The 20,478-nt window shown below is 30.6% G+C and overlaps 1 protein-coding gene across 7 annotated transcripts in view; it reads right to left on the bottom strand.

Moving 5' to 3' along the window:
* The window catches only part of Lar_1 (tyrosine-protein phosphatase Lar), a 643,385-nt gene that overhangs the window by 37,051 nt on the left and 585,856 nt on the right, over window positions 1-20,478 (bottom strand). For all 7 annotated transcript variants that reach the window (XM_011178395.3, XM_011178396.3, XM_011178397.3 and 4 more), the window contains 2 exons: window positions 11,795-11,945; window positions 9,639-9,775 (listed from right to left, as the gene is read on the bottom strand). In XM_011178395.3, coding sequence (XP_011176697.1) covers window positions 9,639-9,775; window positions 11,795-11,945 — 288 coding nt within the window. The remainder of the gene's footprint in view (window positions 1-9,638; window positions 9,776-11,794; window positions 11,946-20,478) is intronic.

Below are 20,478 nucleotides of genomic sequence, written 5' to 3'. Positions count from 1 at the left end.
TTGAGATCAGTTAAATACTTAACTAGCATGTGCTTTAACTCTATGTGTAAGCTTTCGTTATAAAAAAGCTTAAGAAGCTTTATTTTGTATCACAATTGTTGTTTTTCAAATATTGTAATATATTTTGTTTTTTCATTTGGGTGTACTAATCGTAAAATCCGGCAATTATTTTAGGAGAGCATAAGTTTCCTTCAATTGTACTAAACATGAAACTTTTACAGAAGGTAAGATATTAATCGTAATATGTATGTATATAATCGAATACATGTATATTTTGTAAAGTTGAAAAACTTTAAGTTCAATTTCATACGAGCTTTCAGGATGAAAGCTTAAAAAAGCTCTTACAAATTGATTTATAGTAAATAATTTTTTATTTAAACGTTGATAATAAAGAAATCCACCATATAATAGATTATCAAATTTAATTTTCTTTACGATTAATTGAAGCTTTTTAGGCTTTAAGGTTCTGTGAAGTTGAAATGAACTTTCTTTTTGAAGATAAGACTTTGTGGCGAGTTTGTTTGTTTTGTACTTTTTCAGTTTAGTACAGAAACTATGCAATTAAACATCTAAATTGAATTGAATTATTTTGTATTGTTATGTTGATTCATATTGCTTTCTCATTACCTAAAAAGCTTCGAGAGCTTTTTATATAATTTGAAAAGAAACTTTAACTTATTTTATCCTCAATTCCGCAAAATTACACTACATAAGCACTACTATAAATAAATATAACAAAATTACATAAAATATTCGTAGGCTTAAAATATATACACCATAAATGACTTAATAATGTGTTAAACAAACTGTAAAACTTGCAGCGTCATTATTATCAGCAATATCAATAAGCCATGCAACATTGAAAAAATTTAAAAAGATCGAAAAAAAATTCAGAAAATAATTGAACAAACAGCTAAAAGGCAAAAACAACAATTGTAATTTTTAGCAAATTAATTTTTAAAATATGAAAAAAGCATTAAAACTTTTCGTACAGCTAATTAACTCAGCAATTTCATGTAAACTATAAAAAAATGCAAAAATAAATGAAAATGAAACAGCAAGCCGCCAGAGTAGCCAATTTGCTGAATACAATAAGCGTTGAACTTTGACCCCTACAAATGCTTAACTGCAACAAAAGCAACAAAAAAATAAAAAACAATATATTAAAAGTAGATAAAATTGAAGTGTCCATGATTTATGGAAAATAACAATTAAATTAATTAATCCATAACTCTGCGACCTGCGAATTAATTGAAAAACAATTGTATAAACGAAGCAAAAACGGGAAGCAACAATAATGCTTAACACATGTTGATGGAGTCGGTGAATTGTGATTAACTTGCAGAAGGCAGCTTTTAAGAGTACAAAAAAAGATAATAGCATTTGCAATAAAATAACAATATTACGGTAACAAAGTTAATTTATTAAAAAATCAACTTTATTGATTGAGCTGCGTGGCGGTATTTTCATGTAAAAATATTTTTACATAATTATGAAATATGTTAACAGGACTTTTACGGGTTTTATTGATGAGTTTTGCAGTATTAAAAATAATTTTAGCAATTATTAAAATTTCTTTAAAAAATTAAAAACTATTCGTAATTGATTGTATTTAAAAGAAATGGAGGATGAGCGCCTAAATGTATACTAATCAGTTCTGTTTATCACCATGATGGTAAGTGATTGAGCTTTTATATTAAAGACAGTAAAATTTCGATATTCTGGATTTCTATATTCTTTAAAGGAGGCAATAGTGAGCTAATACTAATTTTATGCGCCTAAAAGTATACTTTTCTTAATTTCACTTTAAATTTAAAGTTGTTAATCATTACTATTATTGCTAAAATATTATTTATGTATTTAACTTTATTTATATTATATAATACACAATTTGACCCACATATTAGTCATATATATTGTATAAAGTCCATTGAAATTTGGAAACCATAATAATAGGTTAGAAGCACCTAGGTCCTCGTGTTCGATATATGGGGCCTTAAAAACCTATGGTCCGATTTCGGCGATTTTTAGAATAGGGCTGCCACACTATAAACATAGTATTTGTGCAATCTTCACTAGTGCTTACTTTATATATTGTAATGTAAACGATTCAGATCGCCTTCAAAGTTCTGGCATATAGGAAGTAGGCGTGGTTGTGAAGCGAATTTGCCTATTTTCACAACATATCATTGGGATGTAAGGAAACTATTACAAACCAAGTTTGGTTTTTGTTTTTGTATTACAAACCAAGAAAGTTGAAATCGGTCGAGTAGTTCCTGAGATATGGTTTTTGACCCATAAGTGGGCGACGACACGCCCATTTTCCATTTTGTAAAAAAATCTGAGTGCAGCTTCCATCTGCCATTTCTTGTGAAATTTAGTGTTTCTGACCGTTTTCGTTAATGAGTTAACCCTCTTTTAGTAATTTTCAACTTAACCTTTGTATGGGAGGTGGGCGTGGTTATTTTCCGATTTCTTTAATTTTTGGACTGTGTTAAGAAGTGGCTAAAAAACGACTGCAGAAAGTTTAGTTTATATAGCTCTATTGGTTTCCGAGATATGTACAAAAAACCTATATGGGGGCGGGGCCAAATCCACCTCCCCAAAAAATTTACATTCAATTATGCCCCTTCATAGTGCGATCCTTTATACCGAATTTTATTTCCATAGCTTTATTTATGGCTTAGTTATGACACTTTATGTGTTTTCGGTTTTCGCCTTTTTGTGGGCGTGGCAGTGGTCCGATTTTGCTCATTTTCGAAAGCATGGTGCTAAGAATTAAGTGTGCCAAGTTTCATCAAGATATCTTAATTTTTACTCAAGTTACAGCTTGCACAGACGGACGGACGGACAGACAGACATTCGGATTTGAGCTCCACTCTTTACCCTGATCACTTTGGTATATATAACCCTATATCTAACTCGTTTAGTTTTGGGTGTTACAAACAACCGTTATGTTAACTAAACTATAATACTCGCTAGCGACTTTGTTGCGAGAGTATAAAAATCAGCGGATAATAAGCCCTTGCAAAAGCAATTTCATAAAAACAGGTTTACGCTATAGCGCCTAAAAGTATGTTTCAAAAAATAGATTAATCCTCACTCCTACTAACTAAGAGAAACAAAAAATTACAGAGTTTCAGTGACGTAAAGTTTTGAGCACCGATGTATTAAAATTTATAAGTTTAGCGCTAATCTTGCCTATAAAAGGACTTATTTAGAACTGCATTCCTAAAAGTAGGCAACGTGATTGTTGATTCATGTTTGTTGAACGTAAAAATTAACTGTTTACCCAAGTAACTGATTTATTCTATTTATATCTCCTGAAAGTATATTTCGCCAAGAAGCAAACTATTCTTAATTGATTAATAATCTTATGATGTTAATAATCTCCCCTATTTTCGTTGTCGGTATCGTTTTGAAACGAAATAAGAACGTCTGTTTGGCATTCCTGTTGGCGTTATCGGCATTTATCGAAAATAAATTGAGTTTCCCCATTAAGAAACGAGTATCGAAACGATCTTTGTCGTTGCTATAATTGAGAACGACATAGAAACGACGCGGTTGTTTGAAGGAATATTTGAAGTGAAGATGAAAATTCCAAATCGGAAACAGTTTGAAATTTGAATTTCTGAAATGGAAAAATATGCTGCATATGTCAAAAATTTTAGAAAAGGGATAAAACCTTTTAATTTCGATATTTCGAGGGATATTTCCAAAAAACTAAATCCATTTGCACCGCCATCTCGCGTCGGAGATGGTTGGCATTAATAAAATTGAATTTTTATATGAAAGGTCTTAAAATCAAAAACGAAGAGAAAAATGGTACACAATAAGTCCGAAGCTAGAGCAACAAGAGGGGGAGTTATTAAACAGGTACCACTGTCTCCTTTGGAGCAAGCTGTTGCGAATTTGATGCAGTTCGAAAATTAGCTGGACCGCCAGGTAGAGTAGTCGGATTAGCCTGAAGCGAGAAGTATGAGACGCTGGAAGTATCGCATATTTTAGAAGAAAGTTTGGAGGACCATCTGCGTCCGTTCGTACTTTTACTTATTTTGGTGTACACGCCAGCACTCATGTTTCCAACTTTCCAATAAAAAAATCAAATAAAGATGGAAGACTAAACTTGTTAGGCAGACAAAGCTAAGTTCAACAAGTACAGTGATGCCGTTGTTTAGAGTCAATAGAGAATAGCATAAAATACATTAAGGACTACTTTAAAGTTGTGTCTTGTTGCATAAGAAGGAAGTTTATATTGGAAAAAGAGCGTCTTAAAGTATGCTATTTATGTCAAATATGTATGAAAATTTCAATAAGTTTTCTTTGACGTTACGATATACTTCAATAATACGAATTTAGGAACGTAACGACGATAAGAACGACAACGACAACGGGAATAGGGCCGAATATATAGTATACTTTTAAGGAAAGGTATTAATGCGTGTTTAAATTTTAAAAATTTTACGAATTATATAGACATACTGATTTTAATCCAAAAGGTATATTTTTTATAAGTGTATTTGTTAGTTCTATTGGGTTTGCTGCAGCGCCTAAAAGTATGTAAATAAAAATTGATAATTTACATCTGATTAAAACAAAGCTAAAAAAAACTATAACAACTTATCGCCAAAATAACAAGAAGCTCCGAAATGAAAATCAAAGAATCCACAAAGCATACAACTAGGCTGATTATGTAGCGTTGATGCTCACAATCATATTTAGTTTATTTTTGAATGCTAAAAATCGCATGCAACAGATACTTCTCATAAGCATACAAGTGAACATAATACGCAGAAAATACATTTGCAAATACAAATATGAAAAGAAACTAAGAAAGTAAGGACACATTGAAGTTAAAAAAATAATAAATATATTCATATATAGCATAAGTGGGTGCGAGTGGGTGCTGCTTTTTGTGCTGGTGCAAGTGCTGGTGTTTATTCAAAATTTTCAGTAAAATATTTTGCATATAAATTTGTGGAATATATATAAATATATGTATAATTATTATTTTTGTTTTTTTTTTATTTTGCATATAAACGTTTTATACATACAAAATTTGGTGAAATTTGTTAAAATTTGTTCAGTGAAAAGTAATGCTATATTATGCTATATTTTGTGCAACATTCTTGCATTTGTTTTTTTTTTTGTTGTCGTTGTTGGTGCTGCTTTCACAAGTGCACATTGTTATATACATGCATGCAATTTTTATTTGATTTAAATATTTTTTTAGGAGACTTACTACAATTGCATTTTTGCTTAGCTAAGGTGTTGGTGCTGAAATAATTCTCTTGATTTCCACACACACGCGCACACTCAAACACTCACACACACAATTTGTTCACGGAAATGTGGTGAAATCGTAAGTTAAATGAATTACAAATGAATTGAGAAAGAAAATTCCAAATAAACGTTATATTTGTGCTAAAACGAAAGCATGAAAATTATTTGATTTTTGTTACGAAACTGTTGTTTGTATTGTTTTCGAATTTTGTTTTTGTAATTTTTCATATATAACAGTTTAATGTGAGAGAGTGTTTTGCGTTGTTGTGTGTGAGTGATTTTACAGTTATTTAGTGATTTTGAGTATGCGTAGAATTGGTAAAATAAATTATGAAATTGTTGTGATTTGATAGTTTAGTGTGTGGTAGGAATCACTAAGGATTTGAAAATGTTTGTAGCAGTGAATTTTCTAATCTCTTGGAATTATGTGTGTACAGAGAGCCTTGATTTTATTATTATTTAATTTTTTTACATTAAATATTATTCGAATCTTAGACAGATTAGTACATTTGAAGATAGTTATCCGATTTGGAATTATTTGTTCGATGATTATATTTCTATATATATTTTAGTTTTTCAAAATGGATTTTTTCGCGCTCTTTTGACATTTCTCTTCAGTAAGGTTTGCCTTTTCATCGTGGAAAGGTATACGACCCATAACGAGACGAAATTATTAAAATGTACTCCGAAATTCGGAGTGAGTGGCCTTTACTTTAAGAGCGCTACGTCCAATTTATGGTCCTGTCATATCAGCAATTGAACGCCTCGTGCAAAAATTTGAATCCACAGGCACAGTACAAAATGTTTCCGTGAAACAAAGAAGTGCCCGTAGTGTTGAGAATATTGCTGCCGCTAGCGCATCAATTGAGGAAGACCCAAATCAGTCTCTCACATGTCATTCTCAAGCGTTGGACATCTTTGTGATGTCGTTATGGCGAATTTTGCGAAAAAATCTTAGCTAACATCCTTACAAAATCAAATTGAAGCAAGAACTGAAGCCACTCGACCACCAGAATATTCGTATGTTCTTCAATAGGGCTGAACAACAACTTGAAAATGATATGGATTTTCAACGCAAAATCATCTTCAGCGATGAGGTTCATTTCAGGCTGAATGGCTTAGTCAATAAGCAAAATATGCGTTATAGGTCACGCAGCAATCCACACGTACTCCACGAGTCAGTATTGCATCTCGAAAATATTACGGTTTGGTGGGATTTATGGGTAGGCGGCGTCATTGGGCCTGATTTCTTCCGTGATGATCAAGACCGGTATGTGGTCAAGTCTATTGTGAATGGGAATCGCTAACGCTCAATGATAACCGAATATTTTTGGCCCGAATTGGATAAATTGGACTTGGACAATATACATATATAACAAACCAGCGACGATTGATGAACTTCGTACGAAAGTGAAATTGCAGCGGTATCGGCCGATTTATGCTTGAAAACCGTCGAAAATGGGCTTTAGAGTCTGCACTTCTGCAAGCTGTCCATGGTGGCCATGCAAAAGAAATCGAGTTCCATACATAATGACATCGAATATACTTTACAGGAATAAAGAAATTCATTGATCTCCCAAATCGTTTTTGTTTAAATTAAAAAAGCGTTCTTATGGAAAAACTCTGAATTACTGAATGAAGTAAGAGCTCTCTTGGCACATGAAAAAGTTGTTCTGTTTGACAGTACAGCTGATTTTATTGGAACTAAATTATTTGAGTAAAGTAGTAATATTAATATTTAAAAAGTTATATGCTCGTTCTGAGCAAGGGTAAATCATATGAGATCTAATGAGTTGCTTGCTTACAGCAAAACTTGGCTCTTTTTTACTTTATGGATTCTGACTACTCATTGTTCGTACATTATCAAGGCCCTCTGTACATTGTTCGTACATCTATAAAAATGTGTCGTTTGCAGAATGTTCTTAGCTGTCTAGACGATGATAAGGTAGAATTATCTCGGGTTACGCTGACTAATGTTAAAATATCTCGAATTTCACATTTCCAATCATCAAGTTGGTCTAGCTGAAATCGATCGAAACACTCAACTCAGTAGAAGTGAAAGAATGGCTCTCCTTCCAAGCAAAGATATTAGCAAAAGGGTGCACTTAGTAAGACGAATGGTAGGATGGGACGATTCCCCAATACCTTGTAAGCTGAGGTTTATGCTATTGGAAAAGGTGCTGAGGTCATATTAGACAGGAACTACCATGGTGTCATCATCAGTCATTTCAGGAGGCTGCCCAGGCATTATTATCCTTCGAAACCATATTCGGGGCTGGTTCTGGACTGCATGGAAAAACTCAACAGCAATAACAGTATAACCTTGTTCTGGGTAGCAGGACACAAAGGTATACAAGGTAACGAACTTGCAGATCAACGAGCTAAAAAGGCCGCGGTTGCTAGGCCGGTAATGCCGGAGCACTTCTTTGCTGTTGGTCGGTACGTTCTCATAAATCGACTACTAGAATATAAATTGGTAAGTAGGACCGCTAATCTAATCGGCATAGATTTAAACACTTTACATTGGCCACTGCATACTAAGCTGTCATCTAAACAAACTGGGAATCTGTTCGTCGGATCAGTGTAGGTTCTGTGATCTAGAAGCGGAAACACCTTGACTGCCCGGCGACTACGACTATAACGAGTCAGGCAATGGAGGCAACACTTACCCTTTGGAGAAAGTATCGCGTCTAACAGCCCTCTAGCTAAGTTTTCTTGAAGCGACAGTATTGGATATTATTCTGTGATAACAAGGGCAGAATAGACCTTAGGTCGCTGTGCGTTCCTCAACGCTTAATCAAATCTAGATGTGGAACGGGGCCAAGGCCTTCTAGAGAGAGAGTGTCGAAATCTATCGCGTTTTAAATGAGTTGAGTGCAAGATTTTAATCTTTAAGAGTGCTTCTTTGCAATTGTTCAAGTGTGTTCACAGAAATATTAATCAACATCAGTATATGAATTAAACTAGCATAACATATTTTATATCCTTTGGCTAGGCAGTGTAGCATTTGTTGATTGTAGAATAATTCTAAGAATCTTACTAAGCAATTTACATGCAATTTTTATGCATTTAAAAAAAAAATTTATATTTTCTTTGGCATATTAGTTTAAGCAAATTATAGAAGAACATCAGAGTTTACCAGAAGCATTTAACATATAGTTAATAGGATTTTATTAGGGCATTATATGTGAATTGAAATGCCTAATGTTGCATGTAGTTTATCAAATGAATGCCGCTTATGTACTTATGTATTGTATGTATGTATGTATATATGATATAAGTAAAATGCTGATATTTACGTATTTTTGTAAATTTGTATATTTATATATATATATGTATGTATGTATGTATGTATGTATTTACATATGTTTATTAAATAAATAGAGTTGGATGTATAAGTAGTTTTATGGTATATAGACTAGTTTATTTGGTAAATATTTAGTGATGTTTCGAATATATATGTAAGTATGTATGTATATATGTACATAACTAGTTTTAAAATAGTAGTAAAATGTATAAGAGAAAATAAAATAAGTATATTTAAAGCTTTTTGTAAAAAAAGAATATCTAAAGTTATGCTAGACTATAACTTAAAATAAAATATATAACCTAGAAACTTAAATAAAATTTTTAAAAATTATTTTTCGCTATATATAAACTCACTTGAGCGTAAAATAAGAGCCTTTAAAAAATATTTTTACTAAAAAAGTGTTTATTATAATTTATTTTAAACAAAAACAAATATTACACACATTTCTGAGCATACATTTCTGTATTATTTTCATATTTACAAACACACCCTCAAAATTTTTTTCAACACATACACACTTTGCTTTTCCAATTAATTCTGTTATATTACCTTGTTTTCCACGCAGGCTTTAGTACGCAACTCAAGTATTTGTTGTGGTTGTTCTTTTAATAAAGATTTATGATATTTTTTAAATAAGGAATGAGGTACTAGGGATGGGTTCAAGGTACTCAAACAATTTATTTAAACTACAGGAGCAACATTGCATACTTTTAGGGTTCCTCGGTTTTACTTAAGCTAGTTTTAGCTAAAATGTGTGTATATATATTTTTGTTAACTAAAGTTTCGTGGAGCAGCACACATTTTTGTAAACAACAAATAATGTGGCTACTCCTGGTGTATAGCTTTTTGTTTGTATAAAAACACATTTTATGCATATTTATATACATATTGGTATTTTGTTCTTAAATATTATTAGTTTGCATACTTTTATATGGTATATAAGGCGTATATATTTTTTGCTACTATTTCGTTTATTATTTTACTTTCGATTTTTCGTTTCCATATAGTGAGCGAGCGGAGTGAGATATGTGAAAAATCTACTTACCATATTGTTTCGTACGGACGGGTATGGGTGGTGTTGTTGCACCTTCGCCGCGCTGCGAACGAGCCGCCAACCATATATAATACAGGGTATCAGGATAGAGACCATCAAGCGTATAGGATTCAGTATTCGAAATGCGCCTTGAGTAGATAACGTGTGGAAAATGTGAGTTAATTTTTTTTGGCATGTTACAAAGAATGTTAGATAATTTAAAATTATAAATAAAAAAAATTATATATATATATATAGTTCTTAATTTACGTATCCAATTGGTACCCCTATATGGGTTCTAAAACATCTGTAGGGGAATTTAACAAACTTCTAGGATAAACTTCTTTATTAATTGGCATTTTAATGTTAAATATTTACTAAAATATTAAAAAAAAACATATTTTCAAATACTTGGATGTTTTTTTTTAATAATGATGAAAATCTGTTTTTTAATATTAAAAAAAAAATATACCAAGTATTTGAAAATATTTATTTTTTAATATTTAGGTAAATATTTTACATTATATATTGAAACCAAAAATTATAATTGTTTTTATTTAAATTTCTTATACGACAAAAAAATATTGGTACCTTTCGAAAAGGATATTTTTCGAGGAAATTTTAAATTATCTTTTACACAAAATGTCAAAATCGTCAGATTTCTTTATATTAATACAAACATAATGATTTTTAAATTAAGGGAAATTTTTGATATTCCTATATAGTTCAGGGTAATTTTTATTTTGGGATATTTTTCGGTACTAGGTGTGTTTTCTGAGAATAAAACCTAAATTTTGCACCTAAAAGTTTTTGTTCAATTTTAAAAATATTTAAATCTAAGTAAATGTTTAACATTTCTTGTAGCTGAGGGAAGCTTTGATGATGATTTTATCTTGGGGATATTTTTGAAGAAAAGTTATTTTTCTTGGGGATATTTACCAAAACATTTTATAACTTTTTTGCAAACTGCATTAATGAATGTTAAATAAAGGGAAATTTTTGATATTCCTATAGTTCAGGGTAATTTTTATTTTATGATATTTTTCGGTACTATGTTGGTGTGGTTTCTGAGAATAAAACCTTAATTTGAGACTTAAAAATTTTTGTTCAATATTAAAATATTTCAATCTGGGTGAATGTTTGAAATTTTTTGTAGCTTAGTGAAGTTTTGAAGAAAAATTATTTATCTTGGGAATATTTTTCATTTATGTTTTTTAATATTTTCCTCCCTAACGGAGAAATAATTTATCTTTGAAATCTTTGAATGAAAATACCACTATACAGTACAGGAAATTTCATTAGACATTTCTTGCTTTTAAGCAGTTTTCCAATACCTTTTAATTGCTCTCGAAATAAAAATTTTATTCTGAAATGCTAATGCTGCAATATTAATAAATTTTAAATACGAGGAAATTTTTGAAATATTTTTTATTTTTTTTTAATTTTCCATTTATCTGAGTCATGCTCTTTTGAATTTTCTAGTGTAAATACACCACTAATATCCAGAAATATGTTGATATTTTGAAAATTATATTGGGATGTTTTTCTGGATTTTTTTTCCGGAATATTTTCAAACACACTTAAAATACTTCTGAAAGATACACCGTTAATATTTTTTCGCTCAGTCTTATCCTTAAATGTGGGTAAATTTTTAAAAACATTTGTTGAAAGGAATTTTAAGCATTAAATTTCGGGTTCCAAATGACCTATGTGTGTACATAATTTTTTTTCTTGCTTTCTGAATTTTATTAACTTACTAGTAATTCAAACAACTGTGGGATATTTTTCTGGTACTATATGTAGTTAGAGGTAATTTTCATTCACATCCTGTATACGCAATAGATTTACAACAATAACACTTCCTGCCAACTTGGCTACTAATACCCACTGATTTAATCAATAATGCGGTACACATTTCCATTTATTCCGAAGATTTCAATCAACTACTATTGCAAAGCGCAAATATACATACGTACATATACTGCATAAGGAATATTGGCAAATGGAAATCAATATGCACATGCCAATTGTCGTTATCAATAAGTATTTTGTTAGATAGTGTGCGGGTTGTAATCGAATGAGCGAAATATTAGTGTCAATATCCTGTCTGCATAGATTTGTATATACATATGTATATGTATGTATGTGTGTGTGTTTGTTATACTCACTTGTGATGATCCTGATTTGCATATGTGTCATTCCAGTATAATTCGTAGTGTACGATATTCTCACTGGAATGTGTCGGTTTCGACCATTGCAATGTGACTGCGGTCTCGCCGATATCGGTGGCCCGGAAATTACTAGGCTGTGAAGGGACACCTGTCACAACAAATTTTCATGTACACACACGTATGTTTTAGCATTATTTTTCGTTGTTGTTGTTATTGTTTTTGTTGTTGCATTGTTGATAGTATTGGTTATGATTATAAGTTTGTTAGTGGTGTCAGCCCCCATCAATGCCATCAGCAGCGTTATCAAGATTATCAATATTGGCAGCGTCATCATTGCCGGTTCGTTGGTTAGTTGGTTGATATCAGCGGTGCGTGTCGTCAATATTTACGCCAGTCAAACGGAAATTGCACAGACAGCCATGAAAAGGGAATCAAGCGCATTTGAGTGGGCATCGTTGTGGGAGAAAAAGAAGCAAAAACAAAAATTTATTGAATAAAATATTTTATAATTCCAAAAACTATTTGCAAATATATTTGTATATTATCAATCATAAAAAATCATATTTACATATATACCGTTAGTTTAGCCATATGACCATATATGTATAAATAAACCACATATATTTGCTATGCTCTTCGCTGTGAAAATATCGAATTTACACTCTGGGGAAATTAGTTATGTGTTTGTGCAGGAGATATGGCAAAGAGAATCATTCATGGTACTCAAAGAAACAAATAGCAAATTTAATTGAATTCCCGTTAGTTGAGCGGAAATTTGATAAATTAAAGGATTTCCGCAAAGGATTTTGCGGCATTGGATTATATTTTCATTTTCGACGGTTCCATGACAAAACTTTCGAAAAAAGTATGTATAAAAATATACATAAAATTTGTAAATATTGTCACCAGTATGTAGGTACTTTTTGTTAAGTGAAAATCAATACAAAAATGCATGGAAAATTCGGCAATATAATCTGCTTAACAAAAATTCAGAGTTGACTAATTGTGCGCTTTTAGTTTTTTTTGATTATTTGTAAATTTATTTACATTTATGTTAAAAATTTTCAGGATAGAAAATTTTAAATTTGGATTTTTTTAATTTTATCTGTTAATTACCAAATTATCTACAATTCGACTAACAACTCGACTCAGTTTAAGCATATAAACTGCATATGAAACAGATTTCAACCAAAAAGTTATATGTTTCGCAAATTCCATTATGTTCCTATGGCATTTTTTTATGGAAATACTATTTTAAACACTTGTTTCGCTCTACAGATGTATGTGACGGCTAAATTTAACCACTGTTTCAAAAATTCCATTTCGTTCCATTTAAGAAAAAAATATTTTTTTGTTGAACAAAATCATTTAATTTATGAATTGTGAAAATTTTTGCATTTACACATTGAATATAACAAAATACAGTTTAAAAAACATATAACAAATTAATAAAATTGCTATCTAAACCACATATTATATCTTCCATCATATTCATTTAAAACCCTACTGTAAAATCAAACAGTTTTTTATGAGTTATATCAGTTCTTTGCAGCTTAAATTACAGCTATTACTTAATTTCTTTGTTTTTAATTTAAAATTTGTTGGAACAAAAGTAAAGCTAACTGCAGCTTTTGTTATAAAATAAATTTGAATATAAGCCCAAATTTATTAAACTAAAAAGTGCGCGTAGAACTTAATACCCTGAAAATTACATTTGCTGCAAATATATGATTTTGATGATTTTCATCACTGAATTTGAGTTTATTGACTGTTGAAAGTTGACGTAAAGCTGCATGACAATTTTTAATATTTATATTTGGACAAATACAAAATATATTCGTTTGTGTGTTTGCAAAGTTTTTGTGCGTTGAATGGCGTGTGATATTTGGTCATGCGTTAAATTAAATTCGTTAAAATGTACACTCAAACCAATGTCATTCACAAATAATTTATAATTTGCTGCCGCCAACAGACTTAAAATTTCATCACATTTTTCGCCATTCTTTTCACAAATTTCACGCACTTTCGTGTATATCTACTACATATAACTGTATATCCGTATAGGAAAGCAAAAATTAATAAAAATCATGGTGAAAATGTAGTAAAAAATCAGCACAGAATGAGCGCGCATTCTTGAGAGCGCGAAGAGAATTGATGTCGGCAAGAGGCAGCGGAAATACATCATCATCAATGTCAGTGGCGGTGACAGCATGGCAGGCGGTAACAGCGCGATATTGCTTTATGTTAGCGGCGCTGATGGCGCTTATAGCTATGGGCCGTGGAGAACGCCTAAAATTGTGCTAGCATTTGGCAGTGTTTGAAATATTGCCCGATGGCTATAATTGTGTTCGTGGGATTGCGTTGGTAATTTAGGTCATATGGGAAAGTGAAATAAGATTTGTTTTTAGTTGCTTTTAGATTTATGGTTTTATTTGCATTTGAATTTAATTATTTTTATAGTCGAGTATTTTTATATTAACTAAGGGAAAGATTTCATAATGTTTATTAGTTAAAAATATTGATTTTGAAGATTTTTTAATGATCGATAATTTTAGATTATAAACTAAAATATTTTATAAAAAAATTTAATATGAAAAAAAAATTATCTCGGTCTTTAGCTAATCTTAACCCCCCTCAATGTAATTTGTTTGCAAAATTATAACAAAATATATTTATTAACTAACCATATACATCGAACTAAAATATCTCTACACATTTTGAACAAATTTAGTTATAATTACAAAATTTTCATCGAAAGGAAATTTAAGTTTGCTACTAAAAATATGCTATATTTATTATTATATTAAAGTTTGTTACATTTTTTGTGCAAAATTTAATCGTTAAAAAATTTCCCCCAAAGGGAAATTTATGTTTTCTACTAAAATTATGTTGTATTTACTTTTGTATGAAAATCTATTACAAATTATGTCCAAAATTTTATTTTGAAAAAATTTCCCCTAAAGGGAAATTTATATTTTTTAACAAAATTATATTGGCATAGTTTTTGTTAACATATTTTTCCATCTGGGTTCACATTTTATCATTATAACATCACTATTATTAGCCGTCGATTATAATTTAACAATTAAATAGCGTTTAAAATGAACCATTTGTCGGTTTTTAATTTCAGAATTTCTTTTGAATATTTTTAAGGTCAAAATTTATTAAATGAATCTCTATAACGTAAACTAAATTTATTAAATTTTATTATTATTCGCATTATCTGTAGAAAATTCTCTTCATAAAGCATTTTTTCGAAATCTCAATTAAAAAAAAGTTCGCCGAATTCCCCGCCATTCTACTGTTCATTTGCATTACATTAATCATATCGATTTTTTTTCATATCACCATTGAAATTGTATGAAAAATAATGATAATTAAAAGCAGTATTCCTCCAGCAAGGAAGAATGTAAATGCAATGTTGCAATGTATGAAATATGCTGGCCTTTGTTGTGACAGTCAATGTATTTGCTGTTGCTGTCAGTGATAAGTAAAAAGAGCACTCATATTTTCTTATGTGAAATGAAATAAAAAGCACGCTGTCACTGTCAACTTACATAATTGCGAACAAAAGTGCACACTGTGACGGCTGATAACTTTGCACGAGGCAAGGAGAAGAGACTACAGTAGAGTAGAGAAAAATATCACATGCTCCACGAATTATAATTGGGTTGTGGCAGAAGTGCAGAAGTGGCATAAAAAAATATGAAAATGTGGCGCAAAGATGTGCAATAAAAGTAAAACGTAGCGAGGAAATTTTTACAAATCATTGCAAATGAGTGACAAGCCAAATAATTAATAAAAAAAAAAAATTCCAGTATTCGAGGAAAATGTGAATTGGTAATCGAAGATGCAATGCCGCGAAAATTCACACAATTTATTTTTTACTTAAAACATTTTCGAAGTACTGCAGATGTGGCACGCTTGATAAGGCATATTTAAAGGGTAGCTTTTTGAGATATGTAGAATTTTCATGTATTTATTTTAATTTTTAAAACACCGAAAAATGAACAAAATATCAAATTTAGTTGTCTATGTAGAGTCTCGGGAGATATGGATTATAGTGTAACTAGTCTGGGAGCAATTTTGTGAAATATTTGTATTCCACCCTGAAGCGTAATTTTAATTTACTACTAAAACTGTGATACATCATATGATTAGATAAAAATCTATCGAAATATTTTATGAAAATTTAATTTAAAAAAATATCTCTATGAAGGATAATTTAAGTTTACTACTAAAATTATGATATTTTGTATTATTTTATAAATTTTATCCATATATTTTATGAAAATTTAATTTAAAAAGATATACCTCTGAAGAGTAATTTTAATTTACTATTAAAATTGTGATATTTCATATTATTATATAAAAATCGATCCAAATATTTTATGAAAATTTTATTTAAAAAAATATCCCTTTGAAGGGTAATTTTAATTTACTTTTAAAATAATGATATTTCGTATTACTATATAAAAACAAATTTAAATATTTTGTTAAAATTCAATTTTTAAAAATATCCCTTTGAAGGGTAATTTTTTTTTACTACTAAAATTACCGAATATTTTATGTAGCGCTCACTAGTAATGGTAACTAAATCGTCTTTGATTCTAAACTAAACACCCTATACAATGAGATGACACGTAGTGGCGCGCATTTCGAATTTTAAGCGCGCACATCGATTTTTACGTCAGTAGCAAGCACTTAAAAACATACAAATTTATTTCACACAACTATTAATATAAAGTATATAAATGCTTGTATAAAAGTAAAAAAAAATAATCTTTCTCTGCTGCAACTTCTGCACGCACCTACTTGAGCTTAATTAAACATTTTTATCCTAGAGGCGCGTTGCCGCTATGCAAATATGCATACATATACAAACACTTACGTATGTATGCATGTGTATTTGCTGTGTGGCTCTCCTCCTTGTTTTTCTTCTTTGCTTACATTGGCTTTAAAACGCAAAATTTTAATTTCCACTTTTTTTCGCTCTCTTTCTCTCACTCAAAGTTTTGGGGGTAAATTGAAACCAATTATTTGCACAAGTACTTTTGTATAATCACGTACACATCTTTGTATGTATACATAGTATAACGGCATTTACCGCTGCCGCTTACAGTGATATTACTGAAAATTCAGACAACAACTTTCATTGGTGTTAATAACATGCTAACGTGATACAATTAAAACTTTGCTCCTGGGTCGACACTGCACACACACACACATGTAAATTTATCCATTTGCAAATAGTCATACATATTATATGTAAATGGGTATGAGTTTGAGTTAAACACTTTGGCAGCAGCGCCAAAAAATTGTCTTCAAATTGCGCAAAGGAAAGGAAAGCAATTGATTACGAGCATGTGCAATGCGATGTGATAATCATCCGCTGGCATTAAGTTGGTGGTACTTAATGGTGAAAGCGACGGATTTTCATGTTTATTCTTGTATATACGAATAAAAATTTAAAATCAGTAGAAAAAATACAAATATGTTTAAGCGCGAACTTTGATTGTGGTCTTGAATGTGATTATTTCTGTGGAAATCGAGGAAAACGAAAAATTACCTTAAAAAATACCGATATTTGAATGTGAGGTTTCGACAATATGTACTCCAGTGCAATAACAAAAATAAATCGGTTTACATCTTCTTAGTTAAAGTCGCGGTTATTTTAAACATCAACAAAATTAAACTACACTAATAAAAATAAATTCGAAAATAACTAATTCTATTCTATAGTAAAAGTCATAATTGTATATTTTCGCTTTCAATTATTCGCAAACTAACTTCATATTCAGTATTACAATATCGAGCAATGTCTTAATTTTGGGTGTTTATTTAGTACAATAAATCGGTAAGGAGGTCAAAAGTCGCGGTACTGTTGAAAGAATCCGTGAGCAAACGAAGCGTTTGTATGTTTAATTTAAGGATCGTAGTTGAAATAGTTATAGGCTCACAGATTCGACTGGCTCAAGTTGTGGCTCGGTTTCATAGATCTACCATAATTTCAGCATTAGTCTTCGATAAGCTTAGTACAAGTTCTTTGACTTCAGTAACTTCCTGAGATCAAACTATAGCTAATTAAAATCGTAGTTAACCGTAGATACCCCACCACTATTTTCACTATTATTTGAATGTTTCTTCCAAGAGTTTATCAAAAAATACTATGGGTAGATCCTATAAGCTACCAAATAATAATGGTATGACATTTACCTTTAGTTTTTGTTTCGCTTGCAGAATTAAGACTTTTTGAAGGTTTACACACAACAAAGGTATGTATACCGTGGCAATATTTGCCATTTAAATTGGAAAATAGTTTAGTTTGGGGTTGCTGTAGCTACAACTGACTATCAAATCTGGTATTAATAGAAGTAAAATGACGGGAGGGTCCTACGGAGTGATGCTGAGTACAAATTTAAAGCCCTCAGCACAAAAAATGGACAAGGAAGATACTTTATACACCAATCAGGATAATGAGCCCAAATAGACAAGTTGGGTTAGGAAGAATGTTTCGATCAAAAATCGACAGAGATTCTACTATGGCCTGCCCAAACCTCTGAATTAAATCTTATTAAGCATTTATAGCAACATTTGAATGATAAACTCGACCGATATTCTAGTCACCCCAATAAATGAGTCATTTTCAATAGTTTGAAGGACTCCTGGGAAAGCATATCAGAATCACTTTTTCTGAACTTGGTAGACAGCATGTCTCAAAGTCTTTTGGCTGTAATTAACGCTAAAGATGTCAACACTAAATATTGAAGCTCTATTTATAAGCTAATTTTATAATATATATATAATTTTTTTGTAATAAATAGTTCAAATTTACAATACATAAATTTAATTTGTTTAATGTAATATACCCTCAAGCGAAATAGAAAAACAATCAAAGCGATAAATTTCACTGCTAAAAAGATATAATTATGTGTTTACATTCATAGGGTATACATAATTTTGTCGGACACTGTGTGTATATTCATAAAGCTGTTGAGAATTATACGAAAATGCTCAGCGGAATGAAATTGTATCATTTCGGAGAAATATTGGACTCTGTTGTGTGTGTTAGGCAATCATCATAATCTTGTTGAAGTTCTATATCAGATTAATGTATGGGATATATTGATAGATATTTTAATAAATCTCTTGTGAAAGTCTATGGGGACTTTATTCGTATAAAAGTCTATGCAATTGAATGATATACCTATGATCTGAGCAAGACAAGGGGGTCTTCGGTAATTTAATATCATTAGCGTATAAATTGGAGCAAAGCAATTTTCTTTAGTTAAGTAATAAAAAACAAAATTTGGATAAGCGAGTTTGTTTCTCAAATCTCTCAAAAAGAAACGTATCTTTGCTATCAATAGAGAAAACTCATAAAACAAAGCGGTAAAGGAATAGATTACCATTATGTATAACGAGTTTTTTTCCGGGAGATTGTGTGCTAAGTATCTAATGTGATTCTCCGATTTTCGAAGTTATATCGTTTTTAGACAGGAAATAATTGAACAATTAAACGGCATCTGCTTGATTTAAACGCTTGTTAAGGCCGATTTACCATACAAAATAAAATCTACATTTACTTTTAATTGAATTTTAATCGACTTGAAAATCAAATGCAACTCTGCGACAAAGACGTACGATTCTCAATTAAGGGTTTCTCAATCAAAATTTTAATTGATCAATTAATTTGGCTGTGTGAAAAGGCCATTAGTTTCCAAAATCGAAATATTTGGCTTCGAAACTCGAAAAAAGGCTTCCTTAAAAAATATGAATAATTACAGGAAAATACCAGAATTGAATATTTTTTCAGACGATATTTTATGAAAGAAGGATAGATAATAACCACACTAGTCCTTTGGAAGCATTTGGGAGTATGGTATTAAAGAGTAAATACGAGAAAATAGCTTCATCAAATTTGACTCAGAATTTTTAACACACAGTTCCACAATTATCCCCTTACTACCTCGTTCTTCATCATTCTTTGCTTTAATAATCAGCATGCAGCCACACTTTTTTTTGAGTTTTCTAAGCTGTTATAAATGATAGATTACTTTATGAATAAAAAGGCTTTAGATGTTAGGTTCATCATCTCATTCCTCATCTCATGTCACAATACAAATTAAGGCTTTAATACTTTTTAACATGATCAGGAGATTCCTTCTTCTAGTTTTGTAGTTTTATTATTATTTATATGTTTAGTATTCTATGTTACAGGAGCGGTAATTGTGAGACCAAAATTTTCAACTGATTTTTGAAGTATCATAAAGATTTTAGACTGTGATTATATGGAAAAAGTGCTTAAGTCGAATTTTGAAATGAGTGAGGTACTATAATAACAATTACATATTTTCTTTTTAAATTAATTCTTGAGCCTATATTTTAGCTAAACGCTATTCACTGGAGTTTTATCTCAAAACTTGCATTTCTGACATAAGCACTTATTCATATAATGTGTTGTATACATTTTTCCATAAAAGTAATAACAAACAAGTAAGGAAGGGCTAAGTTCGGGTGTAACCGAACATTTTAAACTCTCGCAATTCATTTATTTAACTTAATTAATATTATATAATACACAATTTGACACACATATTCGTCATATATATTGTATAAAGTCCATTGAAAGTTGGAAACCCTTGAAAACCTATGGTCCGATTTCGGCGATTTTTAGAAAT

The sequence above is a fragment of the Zeugodacus cucurbitae genome, chromosome 3 (assembly GCF_028554725.1).
Source record: "Zeugodacus cucurbitae isolate PBARC_wt_2022May chromosome 3, idZeuCucr1.2, whole genome shotgun sequence".
In the NCBI taxonomy this organism is placed as follows: Eukaryota; Metazoa; Arthropoda; class Insecta; order Diptera; family Tephritidae; genus Zeugodacus; species Zeugodacus cucurbitae.
The sequence above is the reverse complement of the archived record's forward strand: the minus strand, read 5'-3'. Positions and strand labels throughout refer to the sequence as shown.